Source organism: Rhipicephalus microplus, chromosome 2, assembly GCF_043290135.1.
Source record: "Rhipicephalus microplus isolate Deutch F79 chromosome 2, USDA_Rmic, whole genome shotgun sequence".
In the NCBI taxonomy this organism is placed as follows: domain Eukaryota; kingdom Metazoa; phylum Arthropoda; class Arachnida; order Ixodida; family Ixodidae; genus Rhipicephalus; species Rhipicephalus microplus.
This window is the reverse complement of record NC_134701.1, coordinates 199,187,217-199,213,859: the sequence shown is the minus strand read 5'-3', so window position 1 is coordinate 199,213,859 and position 26,643 is coordinate 199,187,217. Positions and strand designations below refer to the sequence as shown.

At 45.7% G+C, this 26,643-nt stretch overlaps 2 protein-coding genes across 5 annotated transcripts in view; one reads left to right on the top strand and one right to left on the bottom strand.

Annotated features, from left to right (window-relative positions):
* Positions 1-216: 216 nt before the first annotated feature.
* Positions 217-26,134, bottom strand: LOC119170491 (flavin-containing monooxygenase 5). 4 transcript variants are annotated; one of them, XM_075887242.1, is made up of 6 exons: positions 25,991-26,134; positions 10,748-11,084; positions 6,577-6,955; positions 5,243-5,509; positions 3,854-4,231; positions 217-2,767 (listed from the first exon to the last, which is right to left on the bottom strand). In XM_075887242.1, exons 2-6 carry the CDS (start codon positions 11,062-11,064, stop codon positions 2,438-2,440), a joined length of 1,671 nt encoding a protein of 556 aa, XP_075743357.1. In that variant the 5' UTR covers positions 11,065-11,084; positions 25,991-26,134; the 3' UTR covers positions 217-2,437. The 4 variants fall into 4 exon arrangements, with proteins under 4 accessions (XP_075743357.1, XP_075743356.1, XP_075743355.1 ...); XM_075887241.1 differs by having other exon boundaries at positions 25,983-26,115; XM_075887240.1 differs by lacking the exon at positions 25,991-26,134 and adding an exon at positions 14,162-14,338.
* The window catches only part of LOC119170492 (flavin-containing monooxygenase 5), a 56,588-nt gene continuing 49,926 nt past the window's right edge, over positions 19,982-26,643 (top strand). Inside the window, exon 1 of the mRNA XM_075887239.1 lies at positions 19,982-20,095. The gene's annotated coding sequence lies outside the window, so the exon portion shown is untranslated. The remainder of the gene's footprint in view (positions 20,096-26,643) is intronic.

The window sequence follows — 26,643 nt, the reverse complement described above, 5'->3', positions numbered from 1 at the left end:
TCGCCCATCTCACGCATATACAGCAGGTTTCTGCGTTCTTACTGACCTCAACCTCAATTTGGGACGCTTTTCTTTTTTTGCTTTCGATGAAGTTGTTGCGTTATAAAATTGATTATCTTACCCTTTTATGACATCGAGAAAGGATGAGGTGGGCATTTTTTAGCATAGCAACGGTTCCTTGTGTTTTACAAGCAAATCAGCCAAGTAGCAACAACCTTTGGGCGAGATACACCGTTTAGTTCATCATATATACTTGCAACTTCTCGTTCGTTTGGAATAAAATGAAAAAAAAAACTCCATCCACATATAACCGGACTATTTGTAATGCACTGGATAAACTCATCTGTAATTCAAGTACATACATCGCGAACATCTCACGGAGAATGCACACGAAGCACAAATCTTCGTGGGAGCTATGAGACGACATTCGCGGAGTGGCACAGTTTCATGTTTCTAGGTAGCTTCAAACGCAACTTAGTAACGTTTAGAAGGATGGACTGCTGGGCGAGTTGTTAATTCATTGTATAACGGGGATGCGCAAAAGATCGCACACCGTTCTTTTTCCTCTTGTGTATTCGGTATTTTCCGCACCATCGCTCTAAGATTACTTAAGATTATTGGCATATCTGGGGTTTTACGTCCCAAGACCTTGACGTGATTATGAACAACGCCATAGTGGAAGGCTCCAGAAATTTTCACTATCTGGTGTTCTCTATCGTGCACTGACATCGCCCCTCTACCATTTCACCTTTATCGAAATGCGACCGCCACGGCCGGATTCGAACCCAAGACTTCTGGGTCAACAACCCCGCACCGTCGCCCCACTGTTCCACCTCATTCGCTGCCCCTCCTTTGCACTTTCATATATATATGTATATATATATATATATATATATATATATATATATATATATATATATATATATATATATATATATATATATATATATATATATATATATGGATTCGAGACAAAGCAGCAATCTGGCAGTGGCGCTTCAACCATCAAGGATACGTGCATTGCATAAGTGAATTCAGTTTCAGCTCAGAACAGTATGCCTGCGCCATCCGCGGTTAACTTTCTTTGATTAGAAGTCATATTCGCGCGCAGAAACAGCCTTCAGGAACTATGCCGCGAGTTCATTTATCGCACTTACGAGTTGTGCGAACAGCTGTGTAGCTACAGCGGTGGAAGTGAATCAAAAAGGAATCATCGCGAAATGGCGTAAAAACAAAAGCTGGCAAACAGTCAGCAGTTCTGGAATAACGTTGTCGGAACGGTATCCCGCTTTTCGGTGCTTATCCAAACACAGCGTCACCAGACCATTTTCAGGAGGCATTTATATGTGTCTCGTTGTCCATTATGGTCAGAAGTGCACTTCAGTGTGCAAACGACCCGTCCATGTGGTCTATAATAGCACCGGCAATAATTTATTTTACGTGCAGCTTTACTATATAGGTTATATTCTACAAGGGTTATATCCCAATAAAGCTGCACTAAATGGCGAACAGTATTTACTAATATAAAAACTGTAACACTGCATAGTTACATACGAGAATCGCTGACCCGTATAAGTGACACACACACTTCATGTAATTGTCAGTTCTGAAGCGGAAACGTGAAAATCAGCTGCCATCGCAACGATGTTCGTCATCTAGCCTATTATCGTAACATGTAATTCATGTCTTCTTTCAAGAGCTGCAACCTATAAATGTGATACAACGCTAACCAAGGCCGATGTGGCATTTTCCGAAGAGTTGCTTCATGGCTTCGAACTTCTGGGCGACTAGAAACTGAAAATGTTACGCAAAGCACATGTTCAGCTGAAATGATGAGCTCATGGTGGAGAAAGTAGCCCCAATCCGCCAAGTTCACTTGGTTTTGGTTGGTCGTATTACCCGTCTTGGCTTGGCTTCCGTATTGCTGCTTTCTTGGTAGCTTCACAAAAAAGTGTGCCCTCCCTAACGTGTTAGCCACCGTGCTCTTTCACCTGCAGTTTTTCCCCCCAACAGGTAGTCATGTAGTGGTTAAAGGGGACAGCCGCGACATCCGAAATTGTCAGTCTTTCGTCTGTTACAATTCTTCGCCATTTAGATGTGATTTAATGTGAGCAAATGTATGGGACTGCTGTCAGCGGCTCGCCTGGTGGTCCGGCTCCAGCAGGTAGAGCAATTGAACTCTGTAAAACGACGGGGGAAAGGCAGCACTGGCAAAGGAAACAACAGCTGCGTTGAGCATTGGAGAGAGCTCCCACAAATCACGCAATCCCCACGTCTATCTTGTCCTTCTCCACGCCACGTTTTACGTTCAACAGGTCCACCACCACTCGGGCTGGCAATTGGGTGCTAACGCATATGCAACGCAATATCTGGCCGCAGTTATATCAGCCTCCTCTCCTCGCATTAGTTATGGAAATACGCGTCACGTTACGCCCCTTCATATGACCAGCGACAGGACGTAAGCTATAAGGATCATGACTGTGCAGGTGGCTGCTATGTCGATGGCTCCAGCGGTGGCTCTGCGAAGGCTTGTCTCTTCGGGCGCCGTGTGGGTAGTCAGAACGGAGGCTACGCGCTTGGGGAAGTCGAGAATCGCCTCGCGAGCACCTTCCCACGAATGCGGTCCCTCGAGCCGGAACTGGTAGGGTAAGCAGGGCCCGAACACGCATCGCTTGTAAAGCACCGGGTCTGTGATCGCCAAGCGGCTCAGGTTGGGCTTCACTCCAAGTATGCTGGCCAGCTCGTCCATGTACGCTATCCAATGGACCTGTGGGCAGGTGAGTAGAACAAAACGAAGGCGTGAAGGATGCGTAGAATATGGTCGTAACAAGACGGTCACATGTATAAGGCTCAGCAAGCGTGCTACTTTAGGTGAGTGCGTGCTTTATTTCGTCCGTACAATGTCTACGATTGACAAGCGTTCGTCGAGTACTGGAATACGTACCTATCCGCATAATGTCGTTAGTCGCGGCTTTCTCGGTAAATCGTTTCATTGAGAGAGGCAGTGCAATGAAGACTAATGAAGAAACTGAAAATATAGCCAAATATCGATGGCGACAGTAGTGGCTAACGTTGCTGTAGAGGCGTTAAAGTTTACGAGTAAAGATATTATAAACCGAAGCTCAATACTTGAACTTTATCTCTCTCTCTCTCACGTACACCCTCGCATACGCTTCCCTTGCCTTGTTGGCCTTTTCTGTCACAGCGATTATTGGACTTCCAGAGACGCCAAGGTTTGCCGCTAATATGAGGTCGCCTTACTCGTGTAGGGATAAAGAAGCATTACGGTCAGCCACTTGTCATTCCGTTCATTTGCTCTTGGGCTTCAGCAGCTAACAAAACTTTTATGGAAAAGCCCTTACTATAACGCTTTGTCCTGAAGCAGCCAGCCCTTAGGTAAATAAATGGAATTGTGAGAATTACCAAAATAAAGTAGGGAGTGTAAACATTTTCTCACACGAAGCTTATGACACACAGATTTCAGTGGCGGCGTCGTATTTTGAAAATGTGGCGCCGGTGAGCGTAAATGCGGGCCACAAGAGTTCACCGGTAGATAGATAGAGTTTAATGAAAGATAAAGAAATAAAGAGGACGTATTTGTACACACCGTTTTCAAAGAAAGAAAGAAAGAAAGAAAGAAAGAAAGAAAGAAAGAAGGAAAGAAAGAAAGAAAGAAAGAAAGAAAGAAAGAAAGAAAGAAAGAAAGAAAGAAAGAAAGAAAGAAAGAAAGAAAGAAAGAAAGAAGTAGGTCAGGCATGCAAACACCAAGCTTCTGATGCCTCCGCTTTCCCGATAGTTCCCGAGAAGCCGAGAAGGGCTTCTCCTCTGTTGTTGTTTTTGCTCCGCAACGTACCTGTGCGGCATAGCGGGCGCTGTCGATTGCTAAAGCAGACGCCCTGCGTGCTGCCTCTTTCCTCTGCCTCTCAACGTCCGGTAGCTGCAGCTTTCCGGACAGCACGCGGGCTACGTAGCGTGCTTGCATCTCGGCCACCGGCCAGAACCCGCCAATGGGCTCCACCAGTCCCACAAAGGCGACGCTCGGGTCCCCCACGAGAAAGATGAACTTGTAGAGCTCGACGCGCTCTTCGCGCACATACGGAGCCACCTCGGGGGGCAGGAACGGGTAGTGCTTGGAGTAGCCCGTCGCTACGATGACGTCGTCGATGACGACCCGCGAGCCGTCACGGAACTCGGCATAATCTGGGCCCAGCCTGGATACGTTGCCTCGAATCTGTACGCAAGACACCAGTGTCATGAGGTAAGGTTCAATCGTTTATCTGTGGCACGAGTGCCAAGTGGCACTCTAGTTTCTCTTCCAAGCACTTCCGGTCTAGTCCTTTGCTTTCGATTTTCTGAACTTTCAGAAAAGCTATTCAAAAGAACGAAATCAACTATTCGGCTCAAGTTAGGAGTTATATTGGCTAAATACTACTTATAACGTACAGTCATTCGACACCAACTAAACGTCATCTAATAGGACAACCTGAACAGCATCCTTAACTGAGACCGCCACGTCATATGATAACGGAGGATACAGAGAGAGAGAGATAAAGATGCAAAGAAAGGCAAGGAGGTTAACCAGACGCACATCCGGTTTGCTACCCTACACTGGGGAAGGGGTGAAGGGAAGAAAAGAGGTTGCAGAGAGATGAGAAGGTACACACAATTACGAGCACACTCGGGGAGCACACACAGTCTACAGGCGGTCGCTCAGGTTTGTTGACTTTAAGTAAAGTAGCAGTGCTTTAGTCTCTTTCTGCGCAACTGAGGCAGATGCCCAAGGTACTAGTATCTTCTGCACACAAAATGGTCCAGGGTCAAGTTGATTCAAAACCATCCGGAGCTGGCATCATTAAATACTTAAGATATATGCTATCTTCTTTTTTCTAATCTTCATTTGTAACAATCAAATAGAAATGGGTAGCCGTCACCAAGTAACATTGACAAAAACTCCTTCGTTTATTTTCTCTTTCAATAAAAAGATAAGGGCAAATGAACTGCCATGGAAATTGATCGAAAATAATTGAATGAGTTCATTGAAAGATCAGACAGTTTTCTCGAGCGTAGATGGGATCGTTGCTGCTCACGGCGCAGATCTCAACCACACGCTTTTTGATATGTGGCCTCTGAGATAGACGCGACAAAACACCTATGCTGTCATTGGCCTAATTGTCTGTGGGTTTCATTTGGTCGTGGCTATGGAGGTGTTTCAAAACCGCCTCGCGAGGCTATCGTGAGTCACCTGGACCGTCCCGGTGAGTATCCTGGAAGGCAGCACGTCATTGACGAAAGGCTGCTGGTTGATGGCGTGGTGCGCCGGTTTGAGGCCGTACATCTTGTGGTCGAAGTGGCTGTTGAGGACCCTCTCGAAGGTGCGAGCGCCGATGTCGAACGGCAGCAGCGAGCGAGCCGTGTTCAAAGCACGGGTGCACATGGTCACGTCCATGGGAAGACCACCGGGTGCTAGACGAGGAGCCACCCACGTCCCCCGTCGGGTGCTCATGTACACCTGCGCACAAACGTGCTCCGTGAGTGTGCATGCGCTCGTGTTTTTGAGAACGCCGGTGCAATTTTCGAGTGAGAGTATTACTTCAGTTTCTCTAACAGAGACGAATGGCCGAGTTTTCCATGGATTGTACTTGTCAGTGGCGTAGCCCGTATATATAGACGCACAGAAGCACGCACGAGCGTACATAAAACGTAATTGAACCCATCCCCCCTCCTCCCACCCATGAAAAATATTTCTGGCTACGCTCTTGGTGCTTTTGCCGTGACAAACACGCGAGAGCGAATGAAAAGTGTTACTTTTCTTTCAGAGTTTTGCCACTCGGATCAATTAGCGTTAGCGATGTGAGTGTGAATAATCGCAATTTCGCGTCATGATGAACCAAAAGTAAGTCCCAAAGTTGACATTAACAACTCTAGATATTGTGAGGCATCAAGTCTTTACAGGTTACCACTACTACCCTTGCTGATTAAACGCATAGGCTGTAATGCATGCATTTTTGCTATATACAGGATCTCAATCACAATTTTAAAGGGCCACTTTACGAACCTGCCAAATTAAAAAAAATGTTTTATTTTCTCTTGGCATTTGTTGTCTTCCGGCGCATTTTGTGATGCTGCAGTCTGTTCACGTGATGTCATGCGGAAATAAGCTCTATTGGTCCATATACGAGGAATATGAGATGTGATTTGCCTAGTTCTTCATTCGCCATGCAGTCACGTGCCAGTTATGCCTTGTCTCGCAAATATTTCACTTCGTTTTGTGCGTTTTCGACAGCGCAAGCTGTGATAAGCGTGTAGCCGAAGAGCATGTAATCCTGATAGGTTCAACGCATTGTCCGCGCGTTTTGTGAATAAATACGTGGCTAGGATAAGATAGTGCCTTTAGAAAGGGTAATGAAGGCGCGAAGGAAACCATACTCTCGTCTTTGAATTCGGAGTAGTTTTAGGGGCTTCTTCATATTGTGCTCGTGGGGCATACGAGCTTTGTCAATGGTTTTATGTTCGTGTTAAATAACAAGCGATAACCACATATAGTAAGAACTGCTGCGAGCCCACATGCATTCTCACCTGCGGACATACGTAGCTCAGTTCGACGGCGATGTCTCCTCCGGAGTTTCCCATGCCTAGCACCAGGACGCGGCGGTCCTCGAACATGGACGCCCTCCGGTATTCGCGCGCGTGCACCACGCGACCGCGGAACGTGTCTCGGAGGCCCGGCAAATCGGGCCACTTTGGCACAGCATGGTGTCCGCTGCACACTACCACAGCATCCGCGTGAAACGTGAAGTTCTGGCCCGTGGTCTTGTCTTGACCGGACACTGTCCAGCGACGCTCACTGCCATCCCCGCCACCCGCGTCCACTTCACCGGCTGACGTTCTCCTCACGGACTCCACAACGTGGTTGAAACGGATGTGCGAGTCCAGGTCAAAGTGTTTGCTGTACCGCCTGAAGTTAAACATGCATGTACATTCACGTTCAACGCCGCGGTAAAGCTCTTGTTTGGGATAGTTGGAGCATTCTTAAACAAATTTTGCATAGTTTCACGAAAAACCCAGACGTATAGTGAAGTACAGAGAACGGGCCCAAACTTCGACTGTAAAACTAAAAGCCAAAGCAGCTCAATGCCAATAAAGTAAGCATCAGCGTGACACCTGCCTATAGAACAACAACAACAAATATACCATGTCAGGATACTACAGGGCAAACGCCAAGCAATAAATATTGACGAAAGTGATAGGTAGAATAAAACAGTGGCCGGCAATGGCATGCGCCTACCCTGGAAACTGGTAAGTACGCTCTGTCCAACACAGACACTAGGTGTGATTACACAAAACCACCAAGAATCTATATTGCAGTTCCTTGGAAAACTAGTCAGCCAAGACACGCTTACGCATTAGTCACTGCTATAGCGATGATGAAGGCCTCAACTACTTCATTTTCCATTTTGTCGTCGTGAATGGATAAGTGTGGGAAGTGATGCGGTGTACGCAACGAAATTTCCCTCCACCCCACCTTGCAACCACATACCCAGCAAACCGATTATCATCTTCTCTGCTGAAACGACAAAGCTCATCACGCTCTCGTCTTGGCGTTACCGGTTTATGCTCTGTACACCAGTTACTAGATATCAGCAGCTACAAGCAACCTTTAATGCGCAGCGAAACTAGTTGTCACTGTTATTATAGAGGCTTAGCCTAGCATACATCTTGTCGTCCACTGCAGCCGACCAGTTCTGAAGTGACCTACAGACCTTTCAGCACCCTCTCTCGTAGCGTTAGCATGCAAACAAAACCTGCCCACGCCAATGCTGGCACTTATATCCACCGTTTACAAAGTCGACTTCTTTTTCCACATAGCTTTTGTAAAACTAGCCTCTTTTCAAATGGTTTTCTTCTAATTTGATGATAAACGGACATATTGCGAGAATAATTTTCACCTCCCCAATATTACGATTGCTCACAAATGAATACATTTTTTACGTACTTAGAAGGCGGTAGTTTTATTACATAATGCGCAGGCCTCATGAAGAAACGGGTTCCAACTCGCACACATCTGAGCATGAGCCCAGTTCTGCCGTCTGAAGAGTCAACACTACTAAAAGAACAAAAGAAAAAAATCACAGCATATCCACGGAGTGAACGATGATGGGTGGGGCGAAGCTTCGGAGGGTTTCACCGATAAAACGTGAATTGTCCGTCCGCCCGTCTGTCTGTCCACCCGTGTGTACAGCTGTCCGTCCGTCCGTCCGTCCGTCCGTCCGTCCGTCCGTCCGTCCGTCCGTCTGTCTGTCTGTCTGTCTGTCTGTCTGTCTGTCTGTCTGTCTGTCTGTCCATTCATCCGTCCGTCCGTCCATCTGTCCATTCGTCCGTCTGCATCTGCTGAGTGAGTCATCGAACTAGGCGGTCACGTATGAGCTAGGAGGGGCAAACCCACGGCTTTAGGAGCTTCACCGTTAAAAAGGAGAAAATCACCCCTAGAAAGGACAAACACTTCACCCCTAAAAAAGAGAAACACTTCACCCCTAAAAGGGAGAAACGCCTTGCGAGCGTTTAGACGACGGAATCACTCCTGCATGAGGCATTTGAACAAACGCTCTTTTGCAAAGGGCATCGAGAAATTGCCAGCTGATCCACAAAGTAAATGCTGATGATGGAGCGATGCTACGTTCTAAGATTCATAATGCCAATGTTGAAGTCGCCGACTTGTATAAAGGATGGTCTGATGCACGGATGGACAGATGGATGGACACAAGGATGGATGGACAGATGCACGTATGTACAAACGGAGGGACATGTGGACGGTCCGTCCGTTATGCGTGGACGGAAGAATGCAAGAACGGATGAACAGATGGACAGATGCATGGACGGCCAGACGGACAGAGTACGGTCTATCTTTACACCATATGCTCCCTGTGAACCCTCCATGTACGATACATGTAACACCTGTGTTTCGGTCCAACTGGGATCTACACACGACGACGGCGACAGCAGACATTATGTAAGCCTTAAGAGCTTCGCTCCGCTCAACCTAAATAAATATAAAGAAAAGCAAACAAGCTAGAGTCGACGCTTACTCACTCAAGCTTTCCCAGATGCTCCTTATAGACTGCTTTCATTATGGCGGCGTTTCCTTAAATGTGCCGCATTGCCTAGCTAAACAGATCAATCAAGATGCAACTCTTTGGCGTTTTATTTTACGCTACAACGTCTCCAACTTTCAGCGCATGATGAATTCAGTATTGACTTCACAAATGACAGCTTCTTGAAATGTGGCACACCTGTCACGTCGAACAACCTCCAAAGAAAGACACTTCACTTCGTACAACAGGGCCATGAGTTTGAAGTCTCGAACTGAAGCTTACAACACAAGTGTCAACTGTTACGAAATACGACACTCGCTCAGCGACAGGGCCGCGGTTCTGCAAACACTTCAAGCGGATGGCGACAGATAACTGCGTGGGATGAACCAAGGTCGTCTCCAGAGCGATTGGAAGCAGGAAAAAACGGGCACAGAAGACAAAATCAGTTTTCTCTCTAGAACACGTTGCCATACTCGTTACAGCCGTGATTGTACGAAATCGATAACGGAGAGCGTGGCTGTAGGAATCAAGTCACATACTGCGCCATTTCGTGTTTATGATTGATTGATTGACTTGTGGGGTTTAACGTCCCAAAACCACAATTTGATTATGAGAGACGCCGTAGTGGAGGGCTCCAGAAATTTTGACCACATGGGTTCTTTAACGTACACACAAATCTGAGCACACGGGCCTACAACATTTCCGCCTCCATCGGAAATGCAGCCGCCACAGCCGGGATCGTGTTTATGAGCTTACAACTGCAAAAGGGTTGGTAATGTGTTTAGCCTAATGCATTAATGACGCATTCGACTGAGAAAATAAATGATTTGTGGGATTCGTACGGGTCAGAACCACGATATGTTGAAGGACACCGTGGTGGAGGCCTCCGTAAGTTTAGAACATCTGGTATTATTTAATGAGCACGGACAAAGCACAGTAGCGTTTCGACTACTTCGATATGCGACCGCCGGCCGCGGCGGGGATATAACCCATAGCTTTCGGTTCAGTATCAGAGCGTCGTCTATAGCCACCGCGGCTGACAACTAAATAGATTAAAATGGGAGCATATCCTGAATGCATGTCCATACCTGCATTCTCTTCAGGGTTACCAGCATGGACTGCCTATTTCTTCTCGTCAAAAATACGACACTGCCAGTGGCGTAAGTTGAGAAAACATCACAAGGGGAGGCACAGAACAGACCATGGCGGGCATATTGTTTGCTTTTTTTCAATATGAGTTGTATTTTGTTTCCATAAGAGTTTAATTACGTTTTTAAATAAAGTCCGAGCTGAAATAATCGCATTGTACTACTCAATGTTCTTTGAACTAGTAGAGCGGTTTTTGCGGTTTCCATAGTCTCCCACAGCTGAAGGCTACTGAACACAAGTGCGACTTAAAAAAATAATCAGCCGTAAAAAAAAGTTGAATGCTCCATACTTGACTGCAATATGAGATGCTCTAAAGCTAAACCTCAACGCAGGACACTTGCAAGTGGTGTGTCCTCAGCCTGAACACAAGGAGGATCGGACCCCTCTGACTCCCTCCCTTCCCTGATTTACGCCAATGGTCACTGCTGACAGCCGTGATAACGTTTCCTATTCTTCCGAATCAGTTAATACTGCAAAGCTGCTTGGCAATGAAGGCATCCCGTGCTTACGTGAGGTATTCCAGCATGCCGGAGTGGTGCATGAAATTGGGGCAGCTGGCGTGCGGCGGGAAGTCGCTGTAGGCGGAAAACTCTTTGGAGCTGTTGAGCATCGTGTTGCGGGCCACGCTGCCGCAGCCTTCCACGGGTTCCTCGGTGTAGCGCCACAGGCCGCCCACGCCGCCCGTGCGCTCCAGGCACACGACGCGCAGTCCTTCTTCGAGACACGACTTGACGGTGGGCAGTCCGCTGCTCCCGGCACCGATCACCACCACCAGCGGCGGAAGGGGCTCACGGTCCCCGCTCGAAGCTTCCACGCTGGGAGCCATCTTGTCCGCGCCTCCCGCCACTGCGTGCGTGTTTCGGCAAACGTGAAGTTTTACTCATACTTAACACAGAATGCGCATGCAAAGAATGTTTTACCCAATAGTCTGATGCACCTCCCGGTCCAAAAAACAACAAAAAACGAGCCATAGCTGCTGCTGTATTCCAAAGTGACCACAATTACTCAGCTATTCATGAAATATAGACAGCTGAGCAGCAAGTATAAGATGGTTTGACGAATATGACTCGCTGGTCATGACATGAGTAATGTCACAGTCCCGTTGCGTATGTCGTCATGCCCTTTCCGTCAGAAGTGTGGCACATACACGCGGGCGGGGCTGTGCTACAGGTATGTGGGAATGTGCCACAGGTGATTGACAGATGGTATATGCCCAGGAACGGCGACAACACACGCGGGTAAAAAGCTGACTTCGGCAGCATTCACCCGACGAATGCAAAGAATGAACGTCAGGGTCCCGGCGGGAATCAAAGCGCATCATTATGAGTGGCAATCAAATATTTTAGCCACACCACGTCTCAAAACTGAATAATGATTGCAGGGCTGGCTATGCAATTTTATAAAACTACATGCGTACTCCTTTGATATAACTGTCACGTCAGGTTAACGTCAATTTTAGGCGCCATTCGCTTAAGTAGACTTATGTAGCAGTGCCCAGGGCTACCATGCATCATCACGAGCACCAGCGCTTAATATCAGCTCACCGCTTCTGGTGTTGCTATTATTTATGTTGCTGTTGACATTATTACGCAACTATAAACAACTGGTTATATTAAACATATGCGGACATTTACCTTATATGTGTGCGTGCATTAGTACATATCTTTAGCGCCACTGCGTAACATTTCGCTAAAAAAATTACAACACATTCATTTTAAATCCGCATTGGGGTACATAGTAGCGCGAACTGGAAAAACATATAGATCAGAGCAAAGAAGTAGGAGGGAGCAGAAAGGCCGGGCATCCGACCTTTTTGCTCCTTCTTAATTCTTTTCTCTGATATATATTTTTACCAACTCGCCCAACAAATCTTAAATTCGCATGCTTCACACAACATCGATTCTCAAGCTATGTGGGATTTGATACTTAAATAAATATATTCTCAAGAACGAGAAAGCTTGATAAACTTTCGTTTCTTTTGCCTTTCTTCTGGAAGGTCATGATGTCCTTTTTTGAGGGGGGGGGGGGGGAGCTTTTTTATAGAAATATTCCTTGCTCGTTACTCGGCAGCATCTGGAAGAAGAGCAGACGTATGACAGACACGGGCTACAATTGTGAAGACGCAGCGTTAGTGACATTCTTTTAGCGAACAGTAGTTCGTAGGTGCTAATGATACGCCACTATTGAATCACCTGTAAGGAACATTAGTGTTTGATTATCTACCGAATTTCGTTATGGTTGTGTTGAACGAAGAGAAACGAGCCCTGCGACATTCTCTTACTTCGTTCTTTAAGAAGCATGTTGGACATAGTGATTGTGATTACCTTTGCGGAGGACGAAGCAGCAATCCTACAGCCGACGTTCAGTGTTGCTACAAGACGCTGGAAGAGCTGCGCGGTATCTCACGCTCCGAGGATGTCCCCGAGGGACCTCGGGATGAGGTGATTGCGCGGAAACAGGAGCCGTGACTCTCGCCGCCCTTCGAGACTGCAGAGCAGGCGCTCTTATCACACACATGCCTTGCACGCGTGTCCGTGCACTCAACGAACGCTTTATCTCTTCCTTTCTGTATCGTTTTCTTTTCTGTTATGTGTTTGGATAAACTGCAAAAAAATGTAAGGAACTACCTGATAACCAGAGCTCAGCTGTACTTAGTGTGTACTTGAGTGGAGCCTGTTCAATTTGAACAGCTTTATTTGTACAAACGCCACAGCACTTGAACCTAACCTATATACAAGCTCTGGATACCAAGCAGCTTATCGTCCTACAGTACGGATGATTCTTAAAAGGAAACACGTGTGCTCCACACTGCACATGTGCTCTTGCATTAAGTATACCCCGTGGAGGTTCACAGAGACTGAACTATGTGAAAAAAAAGAGTAAAAAACCACAACATATGCACGGAGTGAATGATGATGAGTGGAGCGAAGTGTCTGTCAGCCCGTCCGTGCTTCCGTCCGTCCGTTCGTTCTTGCTTCCGTCCATCCGTGCGTCCATCCGTGCGTCCGTCCGTCTGTCCATGCTTCCATCCATCTGTCCGTCCGTCTTCTAGTATGTCTGTCCGTTCGTCCGTGCGTCCATCTAGTGAACACTCCAAGTACCGCTATCTCGCATTCCCTGTGGCGCATAACCACTCTAGAGCGGGTATGTGCCACCGGTGCCTATGTATACGTACGACAACGGAGGAAGGACAGACCCACGCCTTCCGGAGCTTCGCCCCTAAAACCAAGAGTTGTACAAAAATCTTACCAACTGAATATTAGCGATGTCCGCCGTGGTGGTGTAGCAGTTACGGTACTCGGCCCGAAGGTCGTGGGTTCGATTCTGGTCACGGCAGTAGCATTTTGATGCTTGCTAAATGCTAGAGCACCGTGGAGTGTGCGATGTCATTGCCCGTTAATGAGTACCAGGTGGTCAAACTTGAGATCTCAAGTTCTCCGCTTCGCTTTAGGCACGCAAAACTTCGGATGATAACATTATGATTGTCATTGGTATAGGCGCGCGAACTTCCGACCAGGATTACTTTTGCATCTCCGTGTTAATTATATATACTGTTTTTATTCAATGAACCTCTCGATTTTTGCTTGATTGGCAAACATGTCATTTATTATTTTTGTAGGTTACTTCAAATAACCTCGGAATGGAGGAACATTTTTTTGCTGAAATTTACCTGGGTAATTCCTTTGTTTGTTTTGCTTTATTTGTTTTTAGGTTCGTTTGTTTCCTTGTGCTCTAAAAAGGACAAAAACCCGCGAAGCACGTGAAATGTAGAATGGACAAGCGCTTCGTGCCGCCACCTCAAGTCGATTCATATCGTATTTCTGACAGGTCAGACCTGTCCATACCTGTACTCCCTACGCTGTATTGTACGATGCCAGACAACGTTCCCAGAATCGCGTTGAATACGATGAGAGATCACTCACCGGTTACAGCCGACAACTGAAGAACACGCAGAGTCGTTCTAAATGCTTCGCTGCAAGTGACGCGGCGTGGGAACCACGGGGCCACAAGCGTGGGGCTCTTATTTCGAGGAGACCAATATTGTGCCCGAAAACCTTGAAAGCGGTGACGAATGTGCTGCTTCGAACGTCGAAGCAGGGATCAGGTGGCTCGCAAGGCAGCTGGTGACCCGAATACAAAGTTCTCATCGCGGCATCGTCGCCGAGGCTCTTTCTCTAGAACGCGCCAGACTTTGAAGTGATTTCGCCACACACCGCCGTTTGAAAACGTCGGCGAATCGGTGCTGAGCAAACACGAGAAAGAGAGGAGGCGAGTCGCCGCGCAGAGGATGCCTGACACTTGCGGCAGTCTGCACGCGTCCGGCTGGATAGTGGAAAACGTGTTATAGTATTGACCTAAGCGGTCTACTTCCTTGGTCGTGTACCCGTGACGCCACGTCGTGCGTTCAGAGACAGATATATATTATTAGATGAACGGGCTTCTTTCTCCTTTTTTAAACTTTCGTTCATCTCTCAATATGCTTTCTAAAACAGCTTTCATTTCTCTTTCACGCATCTCAGGCCCGTAGCCAGGAATTTCTTTCGGGGAGAGTTCACTTGTTGAAGACTTTAGGAACGCCTATTTGGATTTTTTTTTTTCCTTTTCAGTGAAATAAACCCCTTTCATCCATATTTCAATGAGGGGAGAGGCTTTGGAGCACACACCCCTCGCCCCTGGCTTCGGGCCTGACCAACACCACCTAGATAAATTCAGGCTCATTTAGGTGGTGTTGGCCTGACGCGCCTGCTTTCTCAGCTGTCAAGATCCATCATATTGGAAGACCGCAGAGACGAAGTACAAAAAAAGTCTAAACAACGCAAGTGCTGACTGACAACTGGTTGCTTTATTCAAGTGAAACAGAAAAAAAAATGGAAGAAATACGAACGAAACATGCGCGCGCAACCTACGCACACGACAAAAGACATGAACGCAAGCCAACTAGCCCAACTCCCTCTTTTGCTATCAAGATCGACTTCCTTGGTTATCCGGCGGTATAAGAAAGGCTACTTCGCCGTGAAACTAGCTTTTTAGAAACTGCTTCTCTGCTAACATACGCCCGATTTTTCAATATTCACGCTTCGCAAGGATCATACTCTTTCAAGTCGATTTTTTTTTTTGCGTTTAGTCGCAGTGAAGTTGAATAGCAAACAAGTATTGCGAATAACTTTGTTTAAAAGTTGTCCCTGCTGGCCGATACAGGCACTATACGTATTCAAGTCAATTTCCTAAAGTGAATTCTGTCAGTTTCATAATCATAGAAAACATGGTAGCTGGCAAGTACAGTAGCAGGACTAGAAAAGGTTAGCGTTCATAAGTCGAAGAGGAGGAGGAATAAACTTTATTATAAGAAACCAGCAGGTTTAGGTGGCCGGGCCTAGGCCTTCCATGAGGGGACGTCAAGGGCTTGCCTCGATGCCGCCTCACGGGCGCGCTGGGTCGCCCAGGTTTGGTCGTCAAGCGCGGGGCTCCGCAGAGCCTCATGAAGCTTCGACGAAAGGGTCTCGGTGTCAGTGTGTCGAGTGTTATGTTCTTTTTCCCTCAATATAAAGGCGCTATAGCACGTCTAGCCGCGGTGAAGATATTGCAAAACAGACAAAAAATGTATAAAAATACTGGTGCGAGGATTTCTTACACCGAAGCGCACATGCAAGCACACTAATCAATCAATCAATTAGTTTTTTTCTATAATGACAAAAAGGATTATTACAAAGTATAAAATATACAGACGAGGGTCCCGAAGCTCACGACTGCAGCAAGACCTTCAAAACATACGAAAATAGCAAATAATAAAGGAGGGGGATATAGCAAACTTTTAAACCAAATTTAAAGCGAATCTAATACGATTCGAAGAGTTTTTGAATAGTGAGGCCGCCATTTTCGAAGCAGCCCTAGAATGCTAACGCAAGAATTACCGAAACAGCCCAAGGATTCTAAAACATTTTATCTGAAACAAATGTTCACAAGTATCAACAAATGATAATTACGATTGCTTTTACCGGACAAAAAATACCACAATAATGTTGGCGGCCAAGCTCTTACACAGCAGCAACTAGAACCTTAGAACTATTTTGTTACTGCCGGTTGAAATACAGCAGCGACACCTGCGTCATTTTGTCAACACAAAACTTTAAATGAAACCGATATATAAACGTTACACAGCACTGATGACTAAATATCATCATGAACGTCCTGATGAGGCAGTGTATTCATTACTCTGTCGCTTCAGCAACACTGGAGTGTTTATACAAAAACACCTTCACTCTGTGATTGAAATCGAGTCGATAATCCCGTAAAACCTTCGGTTGAGTGCGCCTTAAAAACTTGATGCTGAAAATGAGAAACGTTGTCTTTCTAAATTGCAATGTTTCTTTTGTCTACTTTCTTTCTTTTTTTTATCAGCGCTTAATATAGTAAAAATGTTCACGAAGTATACAGTATTTATAATATCCCCTATTAGATGCATATACATATTCCAATAGAACGCTATTCGATCAATTGTTAGAATTTTATTTACTATTCACACACCCCTAGTGAATAAAGCCCACTCCTGAAAGCCGGCTTGATTTGTCAAACAGTTACGACAGGCACTGAAAGCAGCTTCCCCGTTTGCGCTTCGATATTGATGAGACCTCGGACCATTCTTGGTGACTTGCCATCAGCTCATCTACATCAATAATATTACAAGCCCTCGAATAACAAGCCTTGCAATTGCTATGTCTATCTTCTGTACGCATTTGCGACTGGGTCTTTTGTAGCAGCGATACTACCCCCAACGCAGCATACTAACGTTTATTTTCGCATGTATCGTATATACGATGATCGCGCTACGGCGCAGCGTACCGCATTTTGTGACTACCTGCACCCTATTCTGCAGATGTCTCTCGATGGTCTGACTTCCCGTTTGAGCTGCCTCAGCATAACGAACGCAGTTCCCCACTGGGGAACATTTCGAACGTATGCTATGGCTATTCAGTAGAAGTGACATTTGGATAAGTTGGTATAGATGCAATGTTCAATAACAGAGTTTTCGAATGGTTAAAATATCTTTTCATCTTCTCTGTCGCGCCGTTGTTAAACAAGGCCACATATTTGGCAGAAATGCGCAAGTTTCACGTACACACTGCCGTGGACGTGGCGTACGCTGTATTTAGTAGTTTTGATGTATTCGTATCAATGATGCTACTGTAAAGCATGTCGAGTTTTCAATATGTATGCGAATAGGCATACACGTATGGCATTTATCTGTATATGGTCGGTCACCATGACATCGTCCTTACAACAATACGGCATGAATGAGGTAGCCGGTGGAAAATAGTTTTGACGGCAAGGTGCTATTGCTAACAACCACTTCGCAACGAAGCTCCACCGAGGAAAGGGAGCTATATTATTGTAAACACATTTCTTTTGCTTCCGTGTCACCCGTCTGTACTTGTCCGTCAGCCCGGAGAGGACATGAAAATGTGTTGGCGGTTGCGGGACAGGCCTACCTATACTGTTGTTTTCGAGACGCGCACTGCATTCGTTGTCCCATGCACTAGTTAGTCGCCACGCTGTTGTGACGTTTATTCTGACGTCAGCAGTGTCCAATATCAGAAGTATCAGTCGGCCGTCCATTCGATCTTCGCTGCACGCCGAAACTATTCGCTCACTTGAACAATCAGCTACGATGGTCTCTTCACTGAGACTCGCCAATCGGCTCACGCGATCCCCAGACGCACAGTTACCAATATACTTGCAGTGAAAATAGAGGACACCCTAATATCGTTTACTCAACTCTCTAGCCCATTTCACTCCCGACGTCTGCTGCAAATGTTATGGAATACCCGAGGGTGATAACCGCCCATCCGAAAACTTTAAGAACTATCGACAGAGGCCTCTAAAACAACAACTTGCTAATTAGTTGACTGATAGCTTTGACATTTTTCACGACAATCTTGCGTTAAACGCTGATAGCTTAACGGAACAAATAAAGACGTGATGTGTGTGTTTATGAAGCGTCTTTGAGGACACGTTATCTTGATTGCATGTCTGACTGATTTGCGAGTTTGAAACAATGACAAAACATAAAAAGCGTGTTGTTTAAAACTTGGAGGGCCACTTCTGGAGACGTTCCCTGGCGCACACAGACACGAAGTTCTTCACTCCCTTCTCGAAACAATTTCCGCGACGGACAAAACTTCTAAAGGTAAGCGCTTTTTAACGTTAAACTGATCGCGTACTTGTGTAGAGAAACCACAGAATACATTGTCCAACCAATGAAGATGCAAATACGCCCAGCGTACGTAATATTATTGCTCGAAAATCTATGTTACGGGTATTTAAGAACTTTAGGCTGTTAAAACATTAGGCGGAAAACAAGAAGCGCAGTGGCTTACACTGGATTAGTCCTTTCACTTCATCTGACGAAGGCACCAAAATGTCTTCGTTTTTGATCACGGGACAATGGGCATTTCTTTTTCATAACCGAGAACTTCCTGGAGCACCCATTCATTGGAAGCCTGCAAGGAGGCTTTCATGGAGCAAATCTCTGATATGCGACGATTTTGGTACTTGAACATGCACTAAATCTCAAAATGCCGCAGATCCAAACCAGGCATAAGTTCAGGAGAAGGTAAGGTTTGAATAAATGAAACATTCTTGAACTGGTAAGGGGGGGGGGGGGGGGGGTCATTAGCAAATGTTTCAGCGCGTGGCCTTGCCTTCTTCAAGGCAGCAACAACCGGCGGCTGTATGCATGCATACGCGTCGTGCACTCTACCCCAATTCCAAAGGTTTGGGAAGAGCGAACGATAGGTGTGAGAACTATTCGTAATAGCATTCTTGTCGGATGACTGCGGCTGTTCAGAAGAGGGACATAAGTGAACACATTGGTCAGATAACGTCTGCTCAAAAATTTGAAGCTTTTTGGTGGGGAAGGTCTCGCACCCGACATGGAATCCTATAGGTGAAAGCAATGCTGTCACATTGCTGAGCTGGAGGATGTCGCTTGCTCTGTAGCAATTTGGCCACGACCTGCTTTCGTGAAAGCCCTTGCTCCCGTATCTTTAAGCTATAGCGCATTCTTAACATGATATGTATGGCATGGGAACCCGGCATATCATGATATAATGTATCTTGATATAACCTAGCATATCATAACATAGCACATCATGTCATAGCATGACATAGGATAGTATAACATATAATGAAAGCAGAGAAGATGGTCATAGTGGTGGTTTGAGGTTTACTTCATCTGCTGCCATTTTCACAATAATCGTCCATGAACTGCGCACTCACAAGCCCCGCCACATCGGCGGCCTTGTCACTAATCGACGCGTCTCATTAATGCTTCGCCAACTCACAAGGACGTATGTGAGTGAACACACACACTCTCTCACAAACGTCTTTGCAGAAAAAAAAATACTTGTAGTAACAGTCACCTCGAGGTCATCCCTGGAAGTCGACGAAGCGCGAAGCACAGAAAACCGCGAAGAAGAAAACACCAACAGCAATATTTTACGCATTGTTTTGGCTCGCAGCGAAATCTCGGCGGCTTCAAAGAAGAAAGCTGTGGCTTTCCGCAATTTTGTCGCGTTCGATAAGCGATGAGGCCACCTTTTCGTTCCTCAATGGAAGGTCAGGATGCATGGCTAAACAGAAAAGCCTTATGCATTCATTCCAGTCAGAACAGCTTCCAGCGCCATCCACCACGGTGCATGATAAGTGGTTCACATCAGTTGCTGCGAGGCCAGCGAACGCCACGCAGCGAATGCCACGTGGACCTTCGTTTTTGTCGTATCATTTGTCACTCAGCGCCAACAGAGAGAGCAGCTCCGACCGGAGGCACATTAGGGACCCAGACAGACTGTTGCATAACAGTGAGTATCAGTCGTGAAGCGTATGATGGGGGGCTAGTTGGTAAGACATTTAGGAAAATTATAACTGCGCTAAAAACGAGACACGAGAACGAAGTGAACAGGACAGTCAGGACAGGACCGCACTAAGTAGACCAAAAAAATAACTGCAATCGTCCTGTCCCCTTCGCTCTCTTGTCTCGTTTTTAGCGCATGTTTGAATTTCCTAAATAAGTATCAGTCGTGCAGTGAATATTCGCCTGCAGGGTGCTATATTGAACGAGATACCTATTTTTTTTTATCTGATCAAAGGCTATAACAACAAATCTTCTAAAACAATAGAAAACAGTGAAGAAAATGTCGAATAATAGGTGGGCGTCCATTGAACCCCCGGTTCATAAAACAGAAATAATTTCGCCCAATCACAACGCTGAGCGTATCGTTCGCGAATACCATCAGCCAATAATACAGTGCACGCGCTATCTGAATGCTTGGATCAACTCCGGATGTTTCGAGCTAACACTTTCATTTGCTTCATGTATGCTTCAACTATTAATAAATTGCTAAACGTGTCGGTTGCTGTTGTCAAAGGTAGGTAAAGCTTAAAAAAGGCGAAGCACGGACTCAAAATACACAGAATTAGAGCGTGGCTCAGCGCTCTGCCGGTGGTTCTGACTTTTTTCAACACAACAATGATTGATATGTGGGGTTTAACGTCCCAAAATCACCATATAATTATGAGAGACACCGTAGTGAAAGGCTTGGTAAATTTCGACCACCTGGGCTTCTTTAACGTGCCCCCAAATCTGAGCACACGGGCCTACAGCATTTCCGCCTCCATCGAAAATGCGGCCACCGCATCTTTTCGACGGCTCTTAGCTCACGATTGAGACTAGCAGCACGACTGTGAAATCTAATAAGTATATTTGTCCTGTGAGTTTTGCACTTGTGTTTCGTCTTCGTTCATGTTGTATCCTTGCAGTAACATATGTCACACGCGTGCAGTTGAAGTCGCGCTGGCAAGGCTGAGGTGTAATACTCCTTGTCTCAATTTTTGATTAGACAGAGTTGGCCTCGCTGCTTCCCCTAATTGTTGGTTTTGTGGAGTCACTCAGACAACAGACCATTATCTGATATATTGTAAAAAATTACGTTGCATTGCGCGAAATCACATTAAATGTCGTCTTCCACCTCGTAAGATTGGAGTAAAACACTCCAAATGTACCTTCTTTGTGGGCTTTGTCCCTAGGGTTTAGTGAAGGGAAAGTTGTCGATGCCTTGCAAGAGTTTATTAAAGCTTCAAAGAGATTCAGACTGTAGAATATATTATTCCTACATTACTTTTTTGTTCCAAATCGCTTTATTTATTGTTGTTGTTCAAACCATCTGCTTCCTTTTCTATCTCCGTTATTTTAAATTGTCCATTTTTTTCATAGTTATTTTTGCCCTTTTTCTCATTAGTTCGAAAAACGGGACCTAACAAATTAACAGTATTTTGTCAGATTACCCGGTTTTCGCCCAATCCCCCAGCGTGTTTGTGTGCCACAGTTTCCAGGCCCTTCCCTCCTTCATGCCGCATTTTCAGCACAATTACAGGTGCTTGTTACTGAATAATGCGTTGCGAAAAGACTAAAGAAAAATAATTATTACATACAACCTTTACGTTCCCGTCTCACGTTCAACCACAAGCGGCAGCGTTGACGCGAATATGACTCAGTTCTTTTCAACGAACGCTGTAGATAACAACAAAGCTAGCCTGTCCTTCTTAAGAACTAGCACAGTTTTAATCTAGATGGCGTCCGGTGTTCTGCACTTACAACAATCGCCCCCAAGAGCAAATAGTTTACTCGTTAATTATAGACAATTTTTTATATGTTTGTATGCTGTGACTGTGTGTATTACAGTTTGTGGTAGTATTGTACATACTGTGATGCGCAGCGCGCCTGAAGATCTTCGTCAGCGAAAAATGATGATTTTCTAAACAATGTTTTGTACTTTTACTGGTTCTTGACCATTACTCAAAAAACACGATATGCGGAAAGTGGCACAAACTCAATCATACATTATCTAGCTTTAGGTGAATATCGTGCACAGTTCTGACGAATGACGATCACTTCTGCTTTGGGACATCCTTTTTCTTGCGCCTAATGAACTCACACCGCACAATGCCTGGCTTTTTTTAACACGAAAGTGTTTAATACCGGAGCTCATGAAAACTTCAATGACGTACTTTCATCACGAAGTAACGTAGAAATAATACACACGATCAGAAGACAAAAGATTGGTCGCGTGTCCCCATGTTACACTGCAAATGTCGTCGAAAAACGATAGCCTTGCGTCTGAAGGGAGTAAAGAAAACGTTTATTTTATGTTTTGCGCAAAAAAAAATGGTGGATGGTACTCTGGAGGCGCTGCGTTAGAGTACCTCGAGCGTGCAGCGGAGGTGACGAGCGCATAAAGTCACGTCACACGGGAGACATGAGCGATATCTGGTCGTTATCTTGGAAAACAAAAGCGCGCGGCGTGCGCGCCCGTCTCGGAGGTGATAAGGTGTAGAACGCAAGACGACGGGTAGGTAACACCACCGTGTCGTCTTAGCGAAGCGTTGGAAACACTTTTCGTGCAAGCATTGCATTGTCAGCACAGCGTGATAAACGCTGCGGTCCTTAGAAATACTTATGTATGCCTTCTCTAGTAAACAGACACAATGCAGAATATTGACGTGTTGTTGTGGTGCCTCATATATGCGAAATAATTGCTTTTTATTTACAAAAGCACAAGTATGAACGCTGAATCTTGAGCAATATTGGTGGGCGCTGCCGATGGGGTCGGTCGTTTGGGGTGTCGTTTCATGCCGTTTAGAATACCGTTAAAGGCAGACAAACAGACAAATGTACAGACTGACAGACTGACTAAAATTTTTGCGTCTAAGGTCCCCAAGAAAGACTATCGTCTTTGAAAAAAGTTCCGTCAACAAGACTCGAACTCATCACCTCTCGATCCTCAACAACATAAGTCAGGCACGCTATTTTCTTTTTTTATATATATAGATGTGGGCTAGTACTCAACAATTATTGAAGTTACGAAATGTAGAGTTTTGATTGATTTGTGGGGTTTAACGTCCCAAAACCACCATATGATTATGAGAGACGCCGTAGTGGAGGGCTCCGGAAATTTTGACCACCTGGGGTTCTTTAACGTGCACCCAAATCTGAGCACACGGGCCTCGACATTTCCGCCTCCATCGGAAATGCAGCCGCCGCAGCCGGGATTTGAACCCGCGACCTGCGGGTCAGCAGCCGAGTACCTTAGCCACTAGACCACCGCGGCGGGGCGAAATGTAGAGTTTTGAAATGACACTTTGTGGCGCGTAATTAATGTTGGTTCAAATGTTTGCTGACAAAAAAAAAGTATGACCTAACACGAAGTTGTCGTTTCTAAGAAAACCGATATTTCGCCACTGCTTGCCACATTTCGTGTAATTGCACCTGTCTTCCTGTATTCAGCAAAAGGTGTCTCCTGTATCATAACATTCATAAGATATACCATACCACACCTGATGAATAAAAAATGCCGGTAACAACGCCAGCCTCACGAGTGTGTGAAGATAGCATGCAGCATTTGAATATCATATTTTACAGCCCTGTATGACTGTTAGTAAGGAATTCCTATTCTCCCCATTTATGGTTATGCATGAAGACTAACCAAACAAAAATGCACCTGAGCTCTGATAACAACCGATAATGAAACGCACTAAAACTTAAACAGCAGCCACGCAACACCAGCTCATTTGACTCAGCACAAAATCGAAATGCAGCTCGTTGCCGGTCATTAAAGGCTATTAGTTTATCAGTAATCTGAGCGCGAATACGACTTCGGTGAAACATTGTTTCCGTGAACTATAGATTGTCAAGTTGGACTGTTCGGCTGGTTATATTTATTCGTGGCTGTGTTTCACACAAAGTTTTGTTCCGCGTAGAATGCAGAAACAATAATTTATGGCAACTCAATGTACGATTCTCACGTACATTTTTGTTTGTCCCTGTACATTTACTCTCTTGCTGACGTTTATGTTTCAACGACCAATACGGCCTTTGATTCTATACACGCATATGAGCCGTAGCTGTTGGCTGTTCCACAGACACAGAACTTCAGAATTTAGGGGCCCATTTATGACCACATGCTTTGGGATCCTCATTCCCACCGTTACGCATTCACTTGTTGTGTTATCTTATTTTGCTTTTTTTTATTTTAAGTCCAAGCATGTTTAGCCGGGCTCGTCATTTATGCCACTTCTCTATAGCATCAAATGCGACCAATTCAGATCGCGACAGAAGGAGTGGCCGCCGCACTATACGAAGTCTCCTTCAGTCTCCTAACGTTGACACTGACATGGACATTATTGTGCTAAGCAGCCTATTGCCCACTTATGTTCTACTTTTACTCTTTGGATGTTTTTTAAATCGGGTATGTGTCTTTTACAGATGAGGGGAAACTACTGCTGCTATCGCTGCCATAAACAAACAAGACCAATACGGCCTTTGATTCTATACACGCATATGAGCCGTAGCTGTTGGCTGTTCCACAGACACAGAACTTCAGAATTTAGTGGCCCATTTATGACCACATGCTTTGGGATCCTCATTCCCACCGTTACGCATTCACTTGTTGTGTTATCTTATTTTGCTTTTTTTTATTTTAAGTCGAAGCATGTTTAGCCGGGCTCGTCATTTATGCCACTTCTCTATAGCATCAAATGCGACCAATTCAGATGGCGACAGAAGGAGTGGCCGCCGCACTATACGAAGTCTCCTTCAGTCTCCTAACGTTGCCACTGACATGGGCATTATTGTGCTAAGCAGCCTATTGCCCACTTATGTTCTACTTTTACTCTTTGGATGTTTTTTAAATCGGGTATGTGTCTTTTACAGATGAGGGGAAACTACTGCTGCTATCGCTGCCATAAACAAACAAGACCAATGCGGCCTTTGATTCTATACACGCATATGAGCCGTAGCTGTTGGCTGTTCCACAGACACAGAACTTCAGAATTTAGTGGCCCATTTATGACCACATGCTTTGGGATCCTCATTCCCACCGTTACGCATTCACTTGTTGTGTTATCTTATTTTGCTTTTTTTTATTTTAAGTCGAAGCATGTTTAGCCGGGCTCGTCATTTATGCCACTTCTCTATAGCATCAAATGCGACCAATTCAGATCGCGACAGAAGGAGTGGCCGCCGCACTATACGAAGTCTCCTTCAGTCTCCTAACGTTGCCACTGACATGGGCATTATTGTGCTAAGCAGCCTATTGCCCACTTATGTTCTACTTTTACTCTTTGGATGTTTTTTAAATCGGGTATGTGTCTTTTATAGATGAGGGGAAACTACTGCTGCTATCGCTGCCATAAACAAACAAGAAGCTTCTTATACTGAATACGCTGTATGCGTTATTATAACCATAACAGTAAGAAAGTGAATGACAATGGGCGCTTACTTGAAAGGAAAAAAGTAGAACCAGAAAGGGGTAATCTGACACACCACATAACATTTATTTAAATAATATCTGTTCTATGGGCACTCTCTGATCGCTGTAATTGTGCTCTTTTTTTCTACACAGAAATTAACAATATAATTGTAAAACTACTTCTCTAGTTACTTCTGACTTATACAGTGACTTAAAGAATCTATACAATGAGCTCAACCAAGAGTTGGTGCTAAATGTATTAACATCTTAAGCTCGGTAAGTGCGCCCAAAGGTAGTGATTCATGATCGCCAAGGTAAACGTGGCAAGTCTGTTCCCGCAAGTGTGGCAGCCAATGTGTGCATAGCCTTCACATTGCCCTCATAAGTTCAAGCAGCGTACTCCCCAAGCGAGGAAAAAGCTGGCTGCCGAAAGTGTACGCACGTGTATACCTCCGTCGGTCAGTGGCTTGGATGTTCCAGCGCCGACATCATCGGGACGTCAGAGTTGACCAGCGGCGCTTCTTCTGCGGCGTCCCAGGCCGTTGACCAGACGGAGCCCATCGGGCTCCTAAGCGGTCCCGTCGCATCGCCCGCCACTTGAGATCCCCTCGCACCTTCCCCTGCCTAGAATGCCAGGCAAGGGCGAGAGAAGCCAGCGCAACGCCGATGTTTGAGGAGAATTCCCAATATAAAAAAATTAGAAGCAGAATGAGAAAGCAACAGATGGAGAGGTGCTGGAGAGCGATAACGATGGGAGAGGTAGCGTACACCCACTCTTCGCGATTGGAAAGTGAAAGTGGGAGAAAAAGAAACTGGGCAAATCGAAGGAAGCAAGTGAAAGGAAAGCGGGCGGTGGGAAGTGGAAGGAGGAAGACGGCGGGAAGGAAGAGATCGGAGCGTATGTTTGGCGTGGCGTGGTAGTGCCGTCGCCCTCGCTGACTTGACCTACATTTGGGGCAGCGGTGGCGGACCCTCGTCAGTATGCTTTCACCGTTGGCCGCGGTGAGCGGGTCGGGCCGTTGGATGAAGCGAGAGTCCTCTAGTCCCATCAGTGGATTGCCGGGTTTACGTCGACGCTGACGTCGACAAGGACACGCATACCT

Bases quoted from the DNA above. Each gene is read 5' to 3' on its own strand.
- LOC119170491 (XM_075887242.1), bottom strand. From the start codon at position 11,064: ATGGCTCCCAGCGTGGAAGCTTCGAGCGGGGACCGTGAGCCCCTTCCG. The intron at 5,510-6,576 runs GTGAGAATGCAT...GTTTGTGCGCAG, and splicing joins TGAGCTACGTATGTCCGCAG to GTGTACATGAGCACCCGACG. The intron at 2,768-3,853 runs GTACGTTGCGGA...ACCTGCCCACAG, and splicing joins GCGCCCGCTATGCCGCACAG to GTCCATTGGATAGCGTACAT.